The sequence below is a fragment of the Schistocerca nitens genome, chromosome 11 (genome assembly GCF_023898315.1).
Source record: "Schistocerca nitens isolate TAMUIC-IGC-003100 chromosome 11, iqSchNite1.1, whole genome shotgun sequence".
Classification (NCBI taxonomy): domain Eukaryota; kingdom Metazoa; phylum Arthropoda; class Insecta; order Orthoptera; family Acrididae; genus Schistocerca; species Schistocerca nitens.
The window spans coordinates 17,810,783-17,824,620 of NC_064624.1; the positions used below are offsets into that span (position 1 = coordinate 17,810,783).

Consider the following 13,838-nt stretch of genomic DNA (forward strand, 5'->3'; position numbering starts at 1 on the left):
AGGATGTGGGTTTTAAAGGAGAGGGTAAGGAGTCATTCCAATCCCGGGAGCGGAAAGACTTACCTTAGGGGGAAAAAAGGACAGGTATACACTCGCACACACACACATATCCATCCACATATACACAGACACAAGCAGACATTTGTAAAGGCAAAGAGTTTGGGCAGAGATGTCAGTCGAGGCGGAAGTACAAAGGCAAAGATGTTGAAAGACAGGTGAGGTATGAGCGGCGGCAAATTGAAATTAGTGGAGATTGAGGCCTGGCGGATAACGGGAAGAGAGGATATATTGAAGAGCAAGTTCCCATCTCCGGAGTTCTGACAGGTTGGTGTTAGTGGGAAGTATCCAGATAACCCGGACGGTGTAACACTGTGCCGAGATGTGCTGGCCGTGCACCGACGCATGTTTAGCCACAGGGTGATTCTCATTACCAACAAACACTGTCTACCTATGTCCATTCATGCGAATGGACAGTTTGTTGCTGGTCATTCCCACATAGAATGCATCACAGTGTAGGCAGGTCAGTTGGTAAATCACGTGGGTGCTTTCACATGTGGCTCTGCCTTTGATCGTGTACACCTTCTGGGTTACAGGACTGGAGTAGGTGGTGGTGGGAGGGTGCACGGGACAGGTTTTACACCGGGGTGGTTACAAGGGTAGGAGCCAGAGGGTAGGGAAGGTGGTTTGGGGATTTCATAGGGATGAACTAACAGGTTACGAAGGTTGGGTGGACAGCGGAAAGACACTCTTGGTGGAGTGGGGAGGATTTCGTGAAGGATGGATCTCATTTCAGGGCAGGATTTGAGGAAGTCGTATCCCTGCTGGAGAGCCACATTAAGAGTCTGGTCCAGTCCCGGAAAGTATCCTGTCACAAGTGAGGCACTTTTGTGGTTCTTCTGTGGGGGATTCTGGGTTTGAGGGGATGAGGAAGTGGCTCTGGTTATTTGCTTCTGTACCAGGTCGGGAGGGTAGTTGCGGGATGCGAAAACTGTTGTCAGGTTGTTGGTGTAACGGTTCAGGGATTCCGGACTGGAGTAGATTCGTTTGCCACGAAGACCTAGGCTGTAGGGAAGGGACCGTTTGATGTGGAATGGGTGGCAGCTGTCATAATGGAGGTACTGTTGCTTGTTGGTGGGTTTGATGTGGACGGACGTATGAAGCTGGCCATTGGACAGGTGGAGGTCAACGTCAAGGAAAGTGGCGTGGGATTTGGAGTAGGACCAGGTGAATCTGATGGAACCAAAGGAGTTGAGGTTGGAGAGGAAATTCTGGAGTTCTTCTTCACTGTGAGTCCAGATCATGAAGACGTCATCAATAAATCTGTACCAAACTTTGGGTTGGCAGGCCTGGGTAACCAAGAAGGCTTCCTCTAAGCGACCCATGAATAGGTTGGCGTACGAGGGGGCCATCCTGGTGGGGCTGTTCCCTTTAATTGTTGGTATGTCTGGCCTTCAAAAGTGAAGAAGTTGTGGGTCAGGATGAAGATGGCTAAGGTGATGAGGAAAGAGGTTTTAGGTAGGGTGGCAGGTGATCGGCGTGAAAGGAAGTGCCCCATCGCAGCGAGGCCCTGGACATGCAGAATATTTGTGTATAAGGAAGTGGCATCAATGGTTACAAGGATGGTTTCCAGGGGTAACACATTGGGTAAGGATTCCAGGCGTTCGAGAAAGAGGTTGGTGTCTTTGATGAAGGATGGGAGACTGCATGTAATGGGTTGAAGGTGTTGATCTACGTAGGCAGAGATACGTTCTGTCGGGGCTTGGTAACCAGCTACAATGGGGCGGCTGGGATGATTGGGTTTGTGAATTTTAGGAAGAAGGTAGAAGGTAGGGGTGCGGGGTGTCGGTGGGGTCAGGAGGTTGATGGAGTCAGGTGAAAGGTTTTACAGGGGGCCTAAGGTTCTGAGGATTCCTTGAAGCTCTGCCTGGACATCGGGAATGGGGTTACCTTGGCAAACTTTGTATGTGGTGTTGTCTGAAAGCTGACGCAGTCCCTCAGCCACATACTCCCGACGATCAAGTACCACGGTCGTGGAACCCTTGTCCGCCGGAAGAATGACGATGGATCGGTCAGCCCTCAGATCACGGATAGCCTGGGCTTCAGCAGTGGTGATGTTGGGAGTAGGATTAAGGTTTTTTAAGAAGGATTGAGATGCAAGGCTGGAAGTCAGAAATTCCTGGAAGGTTTGGAGAGGGTGATTTTGAGGAAGAGGAGGTGGGTCCCGCTGCGACGGAGGACGGAACTGTTCCAGGCAGGGTTCAATTTGGATGGCGTCTTGGGGAGTTGGATCATTAGGAGTAGGATTAGGATCATTTTTCTTCGTGGCAAAGTGATATTTCCAGCAGAGAGTACGAGTGTAGGACAGTAAATCTTTGACGAGGGCTGTTTGGTTGAATATGGGAGTGGGGCTGAAGGTGAGGCCTTTGGATAGGACAGAGGTTTCGGATTGGGAGAGAGGTTTGGAGGAAAGGTTAACTACTGAATTAGGGTGTTGTGGTTCATCTTTGTTTTTAAATATATTTTTCCCGCGTGGAATGTTTTTCTCTATGATGTGACTTACCAAACGTAAGTGCTGGCAGATCGATAGACACACAAACTAACACAAACAAACGCACAAAATTCAAGCTTTTGCTACAAACTGTTGCCTCATCAGGAAAGAGGGAAGGAGAGGGAAAGACGAAAGGATGTGGGTTTTAAGGGAGAAGGTAAGGAGTCATTCCAATCCCGGGAGCGGAAAGACTTACCTTAGGGGGAAAAAAGGACGGGTATACACTCACGCGCACACACACACATATCCATCCACACATATACAGACACAAGCAGACATCTCACAAGCAGACATATTTAAAGACAAAGAGTTTGGGCAGAGATGTCAGTCGAGGCAGAAGTGCAGAGGCAAAGATGTTGTTGAATGACAGGTGAGGTATGAGTGGCGGCAACTTGAAATTAGCGGAGATTGAGGCCTGGTGGATAACGAGAAGAGAGGATATATTGAAGAGCAAGTTCCCATCTCCGGAGCTCGGATAGGTTGGTGTTAGTGGGAAGTATCCAGATAACCCGGACGGTGTAACACTGCGCCAAGATGTGCTGGCCGTGCACCAAGGCATGTTTAGCCACAGGGTGATCCTCATTACCAACAAACACTGTCTGCCTGTGTCCATTCATGCGAATGGACAGTTTGTTGCTGGTCATTCCCACATAGAACGCATCACAGTGTAGGCAGGTCAGTTGGTAAATCACGTGGGTGCTCTCACACGTGGCTCTGCCTTTGATCGTGTACACCTTCCGGGTTACAGGAATGGAGTAGGTGGTGGTGGGAGGGTGCACGGGACAGGTTTTACACCGGGGGCGGTTACAAGGGTAGGAGCCAGAGGGTAGGGAAGGTGGTTTGGGGATTTCATAGGGATGAAGCGAGAGGTTACGAAGGTTAGGTGGACGGCGGAAAGACACTCTTGGTGGAGTGGGGAGGATTTCGTGAAGGATGGATCTCATTTCAGGGCAGGATTCGAGGAAGTCGTATCCCTGCTGGAGAGCCACATTCAGAGTATGATCCAGTCCCGGAAAGTGGGGCACTTTTGGGATTCTTCTGTGGTAGGTTCTGGGTTTGAGGGGATGAGGAAGTGGCTCTGGTTATTTGCTTCTGTACCAGGTCGGGAGGGTAGTTGCGGGATGCGAAAGCTGTTTTCAGGTTGCTGGTGTAATGGTTCAGGGATTCAGGACTGGAGCAGATTCGTTTGCCACGAAGACCTAGGCTGTAGGGAAGGGACAGTTTGATGTGGAATGGGTGGATATGGAGATTGAATTCAGTGTGTGTGTTTGTGTGTCTATCAACATACCAATGCTTCGATTTGGTAAGTTAGATCATCTTTGTTTTTAGATATATTTTTCCCACGTGGAATGTTTCCCTCTATTTTGCACAGCTCACATATGCATCACCACTGTCTGTGGCCACCAAGACTGGCCTTAGTGGCCAGAGACAGTGGTGATGCGTATGTGAGCTGTGCTTGTGCTAATATCTCTCTCTCTCTCTCTCTCTCTCTCTCTCTCTCTCTCTCTCTCTCTCTCTCTCTCTCTGTCTCACTGTGTGTGTGTTTTTTGTCTAGTTTAGAAGAAAACCTTTTGGCTGAAAGCTCACATTTTTTTACAGGCTTTCTGTTGTGCCTCTCTCCAAAGCAATATCAAGAGCTTTTTGCAGAATGTAAATCCATCAGAAACATAATTCTTATCAGCTGATACGTGATACAGGGTTCGCACCAAAATACAATGACACGGAAATGGTGCAGGGATTCGAGAGGCCGCACACAAACTTCCCACGTCTAAATCTGCATACTGCTTCGTACGCTCCAAATAACGACTTTTCACAGTGACCATTTTAACAAGCGACAGGACGGCAGACGGAAGGCAGAGAGGGAACTCGGGCAGGACGGGGGAGGGAGGCGAAGACACCGCACGCGGCGGACAGCACTCACCCGCCTCGCTACGTCCAAAGAGAGGGGCCTCGCGGTACTCACTGTCTTCGGCTGGATACCGGCCACCTCGACCACCTGGGCGCCACCCGCGGCGGGCCCCACGCCGGCCGCCACCTGCCGCCCGCCGCCCACCACCGCACCGCCGGCAGCGCCGCCGCCCCCCGGCTTCCCCTGGACGGGGGCGGCCGCCACCTGCGTCACGCTCTGCACACTCGCCTGCGCCAGCTCTGCGGACAGGGAAATGCCGCCATTTGTTCACTTTCCACACTAAATACGACATAAGAGCATTTGGTAGTCGGTAATACGTACTTTGTGTCGTACTGACACAGCGGGAGTCTCTTACAAAGTGTGTGGTAGTGTCTGACCATCTGTGTGCTACGTGTAAATTATAACACGCATTATCCTCATTGTAATGGAACTGTGCGCACCAGTCCACATAGTCACACATTACAGGTCCGGACTGTAAAGTGCCAGGTGTCTAGTTCAAAATATGTTTCATACCCGCATCAGAAAGTACTGTGCCCATCTCAAAATTGTTACACGTTAACAACAAACGTGTTACACAACAGCATCAAAATCGTTATGCGACCGTGTCGAAAGCGTTACCCACCTGCGCCAAAAGTGTTACGCAACTGTGTCAAAAGTGTATGTTGTTGTTGTGGTCTTCAGTCCTGAGACTGGTTTGATGCAGCTCTCCATGCTACTCTATCCTGTGCAACCTGCTTCATCTCCCAGTACCTACTGCAACCTACATCCTTCTGAATCTGCTTAGTGTATTCATCTCTTGGTCTCCCTCTACTATTTTTACCCTCCACGCTGCCCTCCAACACTAAACTGGTGATCCCTCGATGCCTCAGAACATGTCCTACCAACCGATCCCTTCTTCTGGTCAAGTTGTTCCACAAACTCCTCTTCTGCCCAATCCTATTCAGTACCTCCTCATTAGTTATGTGATCTACCCATCTAATCTTCAGCATTCTTCTGTAGCACCACTTTTCGAAAGCTTCTATTCTCTTCTTGACCGAACTATTTATCTTCCATGTTTCAGTTCCATACATGGCTACCCCCCATACAAATACTTTCAGAAACGACTTCCTGACACTTAAATCTATACTCGATGTTAACAAATTTCTCTTCTTCAGAAATGCTTTTCTTGCCATTGCCAGTCTACATTTTATATCCCCTCTACTTCGACCATCATCAGTTATTTTGCTCCCCAAATAGCAAAACTCCTTTACTACTTTAAGTGTCTCATTTCCTAATCTAATTGCCTCAGCATCACCCGATTTAATTCGACTACATTCCATTATCCTCGTTTTGCTTTTGTTGATGTTCATCTTATATCCTCCTTTCAAGACACTACCCATTCCGTTCAACTGCTCTTCCAAGTCCTTTGCTGTCTCTGTGCTCTCAAAAGTGTAATGCATCCCAATAAAAGAAGGTGTCAGTCCTACATCATAATATTACATTTCAGAATCTTAAGTGAGTTACCTGTCCAAGTCTGAAAATGTTGCACGTTCAGTTCAAAACATTATGTTTCTTGGTCTAACATGTGTGTATTTCGAAACGAATTACGGTACAGGTCTAAAGGTGTTACGTCTCTAAATTGAAATGTGCTCTGTTTCTATGCCAAAATGTATTACAGTCCTCAACAAACTGTATTGTATATCTGTATTGAAATGTAACTAGTAATATAGAGTTGCAAGCAGCTACACTCCCGTCATTCAACCATTCCAAAATAGCACAACTGCTTAACTCGTTACCTCTGTTCTGCTGATTGGATGTGGCTTTTGCTCTGCTGCAGTTCACAATATCCTTGTTCCGGGCAAAGTGTTTACCTGTAGTTTGAAAAATTTAAGCACAACATTCTCTCAGCTTCTAACACTATTTTGATCACCACCGCACCCAAGACGGGCCTCCGCTACTCACGGGAGTGCTGCTGCAGCTGCGGGGGCGGGCTCTGCAGGAAGACGCTCGCCGCAGTCGCGTTCGGGTCCCCGCCAGGGGCGCCCGGTCCGCTGCGGCTGATGAAGATGGGGTTCTGCGCGGAGAAGAGCGCCGTGCTCGACTGCAGCGCGCCGGGCGTCGTGGCCGCCCAGGCGATGCCCTGCGGCAGCCCCGTCGTGCCCGCGAACTGCCACGGCGAGAACTGCATCGGCTGCGCCGCGCCCTGTCGGCACCGGAGGAGACGCGTCACGCCGGCCGCTCGGAGGAAACTCCTTCTGAGTGTTCTGGCGCTTCAGTAGTGGAAGGAAGCGGTGCGGGCAGCACGGAGTGGCACCGTAACGAGTTAAATTGTACATCCAACTACTCACTGAAGTGTTTAAGAGAAGCTGCCTACTGCTACCGCCACAACAAATCAGTGCCCCGGCACTTTTCCTGACTGATGACTGTTTTGTTCAAAAAGTTGCAGTTTCAGCTCTATTACTACATTAATGTGACAAAGATGTGACCCCATCAAATGCTAAATTTCAAGAAGTTTATCCCTGTGCCATTATTTTCTGATCTGATCCCCCCCCCCTTTCCCCCTAAATCGTTTCCTGTGCTCCCATCTGTTACTCGCCAATGATTCAGTCGTGGGTGGTACGGAAGCAAAATCCCGAGACACACTGTGTGCCACACATTATTTACCAAGCTTAAGCTCCATATGTACAAAATAATTTAAATTTCAATTTGTTAAATTCCAAAAGGAGTAGAACTGCAGGCCATTACTCATGTTCAAGAGTTGGAACTCTCAATACTGCCAACAGAAACAAATAAAAAATGTTAATGGTAGTACTTCTAGACTTCAGAACCACAGGTGCCTTCCTCAGAAGAATGAAGTGGGCTCAGTCGGGTGAAGTCGAGGGGGTCGGTAATCGTAACCCGGGCTACGAGGGCCTCCATTCGTCCTCGTACCGGCTGCGTCACTCTCAGCCTCGGTACCGATTGACCAGTTTCCCCTCTCCATCAGACTACTACCTCTTTTTCCACTGAAGAAGGTACCACTGGTTACAAAAGCTAGAATACTACTGTCTTTAATTATTTCTGTGTGTTTCTACAGAGAGCACTGTTACTTGTCCCACCTGTCTCTTCTGGAATTTAACAGAATCCTCTGTCATCAACTCCACACTTTGATCGGAAAGTCACAAAAAACTACGAATTGTAAAGACTGAGAATTGGAGTGAGACTACTGTGAACTGTCGCTCAGATGGTACACAGTCAAAAATGAACTCAATAAATGGATCAGTATACGAGAACAGGACCTGTACAATAACTAAGGGTACTACATCACTACAAAAAAAAATTCTGATCATGCAATAATACATGTAAAAGATTTGCAATAGATCACAGGAAACCACCTAAATGCCTACAGTGTCCATGACAATGAAAGTAAAATTTTCTCATCTAGGACTGCAAGCAAACCAACATCTACATTAGAACATTCAACTCCCAGTTATTACAGGCAAAATGGACCTCCTCACTTTATGTAGCATGCACTACTAAAACTATGCTAGCATACAGACTGCCAAGAAACCTGTCAGGGCTTCCTTTCAGCTGAAAAATTACACTCATTTTGCGGCTGTTGCAAGTGTTATTGTTTTCTTGCAGTTTAAATTCCCAACATCTGTACAGTTATTGATCATTTCCCACTAGCAAAACACAATGTCCTATTTTGCCCGGAGTGATTACCTGGAAGCAGGCGTAAGCCCTCCAACAGTGCACAGTACCGAGATTACTACAGAGGACAGCTGAAAACATTTCGATCATTGGCAAAAACTTATACATTCTCTGGCCAAAGAACAAAAATAAATAGAAACACAAGTGTTTGTATCACTTATCTATGCATGCATGCAGTGCTGCCTTTTTGATGTATGGTAACTTTTGTGAAAATTGTGACACCAAAAACAATTTTCATTGCTGAAATTATCTTTGTACACTGTGATAACACACACACGATTAGCTTTATGGAACTACGCACAACCAGCAGCTCTGATCACTTAATACGGTACACAGCCATCACGTGCCACACTTTCTCCCCAAGAGTCACAAGTTACGGCACACAGTCGACAAGCGTCCGGACACAGAGTTTGGCTTGACAAGAACCTGGGGACATTTGTTGACACAATCAGTGCATATAACTTGGAGAAACTTGTGTCTGCAAGAACTTCCACAAATGTGACACCTGTAGTACAATCAGCGACACGCGCGGTGCACAGGTGGGGCTAGGCAGTTTGATAATGACGTATCCCCCAGCTCTGCACCGCCACTTCACGACAGCAGTGGCAAAGAGTAAATCATAGAAATTTTGGGAGAAAATCTGATGTTCGCACTCATGTGGTCAGTGTCACTGACACTTCAACTGCTACATGAAACATAACTTCCTCTGGAATGTGCCGACTGATGTACAAATGTAAAGAGTAGACCGCTCACTGTATTCTTCATGTGGTAAGCAGCACAAGTGTGCTCACACTCACACTCACACTCACACTCACACTCACTCTCTCTCTCTCTCTCATCCCCTCACTTCCTATGCTACAGTGCTCAACTTCAGTGGCTGCTCCATATCCCACTACTACCAACTTCTCCGATCTGTGACAATAGGGTCTGAGGTAATCATACATTCCTTCACAACCAGCCCCAGACTTTCTCACTACTCCAGTTTAGTTCAGCCCATCCATCTGTTAACCTACTGTTCTCTCTGCTGTTGCCTCCTCCTCCCCAAAAATCCTCACTCCTGTCCCTTTTTCATTCCCTTCTCTTCATTCCAAATGCCCACCCCACCCACCACAACCCATCAATCCATTCACAGGCCACACCTCCACAACAATCAGTGTAGTATTTACTAGAGAAGAGATTAATGTCTGCTTCTTGTAGGTACTGTGGTATTAAACATTAATTTTGAGGTGGCTGTGTTTTAAATTTGTTGTAAGGTAACCTGCACATTTTTAAGGTTTTCTGACTGTGCAGATGATATATACAACATCCAAATATGACATTTCTCCACAATTTTCTGGATGTCGACTGTATGTCGGAGAGTCTAGCCCTCCGACAGAAGTACCAGAAGTGCCTTCTACCGTACCTCGTACGTCGGCCTGTGGGAGTACAGATGTCCGGATACTACAGTGACACACAGCAAAATATCTATTTTTCAGTCTTATTCAAGTAGCAAACGTCGCAAGTCTTCTCAGAGGATTCTTTCAGGCTTCGCACAGAGTGTGGGACTGGTGCATACGCAAACCCCTTCGCCTGCTGTGATATTTGTACTGCCGTTCCCACTGCTGTTTACCATTCCACACCTCAACTGCGCGGTGAGTGGCTACTTTCACTCTTTCTCTCGTTCGTATTTAATATGTGATACCATCAATGCAACAATCAACAAAGCTCATATACACCTTATGCAGCACACACTGGAAACTGACTGAGGCTGCCACTGAGATGACAGGAGTATCCTTATTAAGACAGACTCTGGCAGATCAGTGGACCACCACCGGCAGATAACAAGAAGAGTACAAACCGTAGGACAGTCTACGAAGGCCGATTACCGGTCGACAAATGACCAGAAAAAAATAGTTGTCACATACTACCTCTGCAAGCACTTCAGAAAAGGTAAATACGTGGGTCTTATTGCATACTGTACTGTTAATGGGCTATAAACAAAGCAATTAGCAAGATAACCTGAAACCAACCCACATACACTGCACGTGTGATGCAACTCGTCACTTTGCACAGTGTGTGCTGGGAGCAGGACAACAGGATTGTGCCGATTCCTGTTCCCAGCATCTGACACGCAAACTGCCCAAGCTGACTCACATAAACAGTAAGTACAGGAACTGTAAAAAAAGTAACCATATAAGAGCTTGCACACAGCTTCTATTATCATTTTACTTCACTCCGTGTACGGGCTCAGTCGGAGATCGAAATTGCGACGCTCTATCGAACGGCACTGCGCCGTCAAAATCTGTGTGAGATTTGCAAAACTGGCTACAGAGGTGTCAGCTGAGATATGGCAAGCATTTGAAAATTAAGGCCGATCAAAAGCTGCCATTTTCAGAGGGCACAAACACTTTGACAGTGTTCGAGATAGTGCGGAAGACTAACCTGTACAGGGCACCTGTAGTTGAGCAGAAATGAGGGCAAGCGACATGCACTTAATGCATTGTAGTTAGACTTGTGGTTGTGTACTTAAAAAATTTCAGATTGCACAGGAATCAGTTAAACAACACATCACACCATCACCACCAAGGATTTATGGATGAGGAAAAAATCTGCCACCAGTCAGAAGGTTCACGACAACAGTAAACTTCACAGCCAGAAACTACCCAGACTGGGACATCATCACAACTCTATCACGGCTCACTACAGCCCCTGTATCATCCCAGGAGAGTTTATTCTATTACCTGAGAGATAAAAGTTCTCAAAGGACAACGAAATGAGACCCTACCAGAGGTCAACACGGTTTAGACGTGCCACTCTGAGGACATTCTGCAAAGTGATTCAGAGGAGCCGTGCACACAAAGAAACATCTTTGGCAGAAGGTGCCAGGGCCACAGGGTCCTATCACTTGTAGCAATATCTCTGATACATTCATTATTCCCCGAATTTGACCTAAATACTTTTTATACCAATCCTGTATTCAGACAGAGCAGTGCACCATCACAACCAAAGAATGAGAAGCAGAAAGCAAATATAAAAACTGTAGAAATGTTGACAACCTATATTGATCTTCCAGCAAGATGCTACCTCCCCACTCCACAAAGGGTCATTACAGTGCCAAACTGGAAAAAGATTCAGAAGCGAAAAAAAAATACATGTCATACCACATGGATAGTGATATCATCAACTGCAAGCACTTCAGGAAAGGTAATCATCGACACCAACACCAACACCAACACCACCACCACCACCACCACCACCACCACCACCACCACCACAACAACAACAACACTGGCTCGTCAGCTATTACAAATATGACGGAGCAAATTTTTTGAGCAGAGCCAGGAATCTTCACATTCTGTATACAAAGCAATTAGGAAGATAAGCCAAAAGGAATCCACACGTAACATACAAGTGCCACAGCTCGGCACATCTCGCCAGAGATTCCGAGATCACCGACTATTCTTTCATTCCCAGGATCCGTCGAGCAAAGTGCCCAGCTACACCGTGCCTACAGTCGGTATACACGGCTACGACAGGAGTGACGAGCACCGCAGACAGACAGAGGAAGAGAGAGAAGTTCCAGGATGACGAGCCCACGGGGGACGAGAGAGGGGAGGCGCGACAGAGGCGAGGTCCCGAGGAGAGGGGGACTGGCGGCAGGGAGGGCGGGGGCGTCCCGAGCACCTGGATGGGCGACAGAAACTGGGCCTGTCCCGCGCCGAGCACCGAGGGGGCCTGCGTCGTCACCAGCTGCTGCGCCTGCGGCTGCGACACCACGAAGCCCGAAGACGCGACGGCGTGCTGCGAGTGCGGCGGCTGCTGCGCGTGGCCGTGGTGCGCCTGGCTCGCCGCCACCTGCCGCACCGCCTGCTGGTGCTGCGAACCGCCGGGCCGCGACGCCTGCAGCGCCTGCCGCCCGGGCGCCTGTTGGTACTTGCCGGCGTGCGGAGAGCGCCGACTGGCAGCCGCGTTACTCCCGTACGCCGTCTGGAGGGCGGAGCGGCACGGGGGCGCGGGCAGGACAGACGCGTCAGTTCCGGGAGGAGGTGGCACTGCTGCGGGTGCGGAGGAGGCGGTAGGCCGGGAGTGCGGGGGTGGCGGGGGTGGGAAACTGTTCGGGTGCCGAATGTGCCGAGACCCTCCGTACGCCGGCGCCTCGGATATTTCCGGAATGGTAAAGACGTCGGAACGAGTCGGCAGACCTTCGGATGTAACAATTAAAAGTGAATGACTCTCCTCGAAAAGGGGACTGTAGTGGTACAAAACTCACCACAGTTTGCGACAAAATTTAACACCAGAGGAAGCAGAGATTAAACCGAAGACAAAGGCCACAGACGGAAGCTGTGCGGAGGTCCTGCCGAGTTATGAAGAGTTCCCGGTGACTGTAACAGGTCATCTGTCTCGGCCTTTGACCTCACCACATTATCTGCTCCTTTCTCCAAAACAGTCGTACAGCCAGCTGTAATGATCATTATACTGTGATCGTCTTCATTTCGAGAGCCCTCGAGGGCCACTGTAAGAGTACACAGTTCGATTTTCTTTAAATCTCTGTCATTTCAATACCTCGGTGGATAGGAGAGTCCAGAGCATAGTGCTCGCCACTTTAGATACTGGCATTCGTCCAACATCTTCGACAGTTCTGGAAATATTCGAGACCGACAGGCTCGTAAGGTACCCGTCGCAGAGTTGTGCTCGGCGAGGCAGAGAAACGGCAGGCTCGACGGAGAGGAAGCCGAGTCAGTGCGGCAGGTCAGATGTCGAACAGTGGACACAGAGCAGGTGCCAAACAGTACGACTACTGACAATACGTGAAGAGACAAATGAAGACTCTGTAGTGATAGGCGGAACAGGTAGCACACGTGTGCGGCAGGAAACGACGCAGAGGTTATTTTCTATGAAAAACTGAGGTTCGATACCTGCTCGAGCAGACGAGACACAAATTTGGTATCCCAGGTTCGACCTTCGTCAGCACCAAAAGTGGCACGTACAAAATGGCAATCCTCAGTGTACATTGTGCAGTTACCATTTCAGTGTGGTCGTGAGAATTTGGCTCTACCGTAGCCTCTCTGAACGAACAGTCGGTCTGTCCCTTTGACACAACTGTGCCTGCTTCTCCTTTCTGCCACTTCAGACTGACATCCTGTGTCTGGTGTGACAAATTCTGCCATAAGGAGGAAAAAACGAGAAGAGAGATGGAATCTTTCCCAATTTTACACCCCAAAAGACCGATCGTGGAGAGAACTTAGAAAAAGTTAACACAGCTTTCTAAAATTGTTTTCAGAACAAATTTTACAAGCAGGCTTTCCTCCTACGTACTGTCGCAGTTTTTACAGTCTCGATAGCTCTGATGAGTAGCTTCAGCTCCAAATGGAAGTGTACATTCACTCCTGCAAATAGTGAACTAAATAAGCTGATTTGTATATTAAAACGTCTCATCATCTACAATTAAAATACAGCTGCAGTGAAACACTGAAGTTCAGTTCTCCATATTCTCACAGCACAACTGAAACTTATTTGTGACACAGTGGCTCCACTACTTGACACAAAATCAATTTCGAGTGCATTAACTCCAGTTCCTCCAAGAAATTTAAAGCAATAAAGAAAATGAAATGCATCCACACAGACTCAGTTTCGGGCAAAAAGCTCTAACTTTCGGGCGCACACATACGTAGAATCTGGGAAGGCCGTACCACTGTGCTTATTATTTTTTGTACATCGCGCAGTTCGTAC

The 13,838-nt window shown here is 48.1% G+C and overlaps 1 protein-coding gene across 1 annotated transcript in view; it reads right to left on the minus strand.

Moving 5' to 3' along the window:
• The window catches only part of LOC126213360 (polyhomeotic-proximal chromatin protein-like), a 367,100-nt gene that overhangs the window by 63,056 nt on the left and 290,206 nt on the right, over window positions 1-13,838 (minus strand). Inside the window, exons 9-11 of the mRNA XM_049941064.1 lie at window positions 11,793-12,095; window positions 6,399-6,639; window positions 4,617-4,696 (exon numbers count right to left, since the gene is read on the minus strand). Coding sequence (XP_049797021.1) covers window positions 4,617-4,696; window positions 6,399-6,639; window positions 11,793-12,095 — 624 coding nt within the window. The remainder of the gene's footprint in view (window positions 1-4,616; window positions 4,697-6,398; window positions 6,640-11,792; window positions 12,096-13,838) is intronic.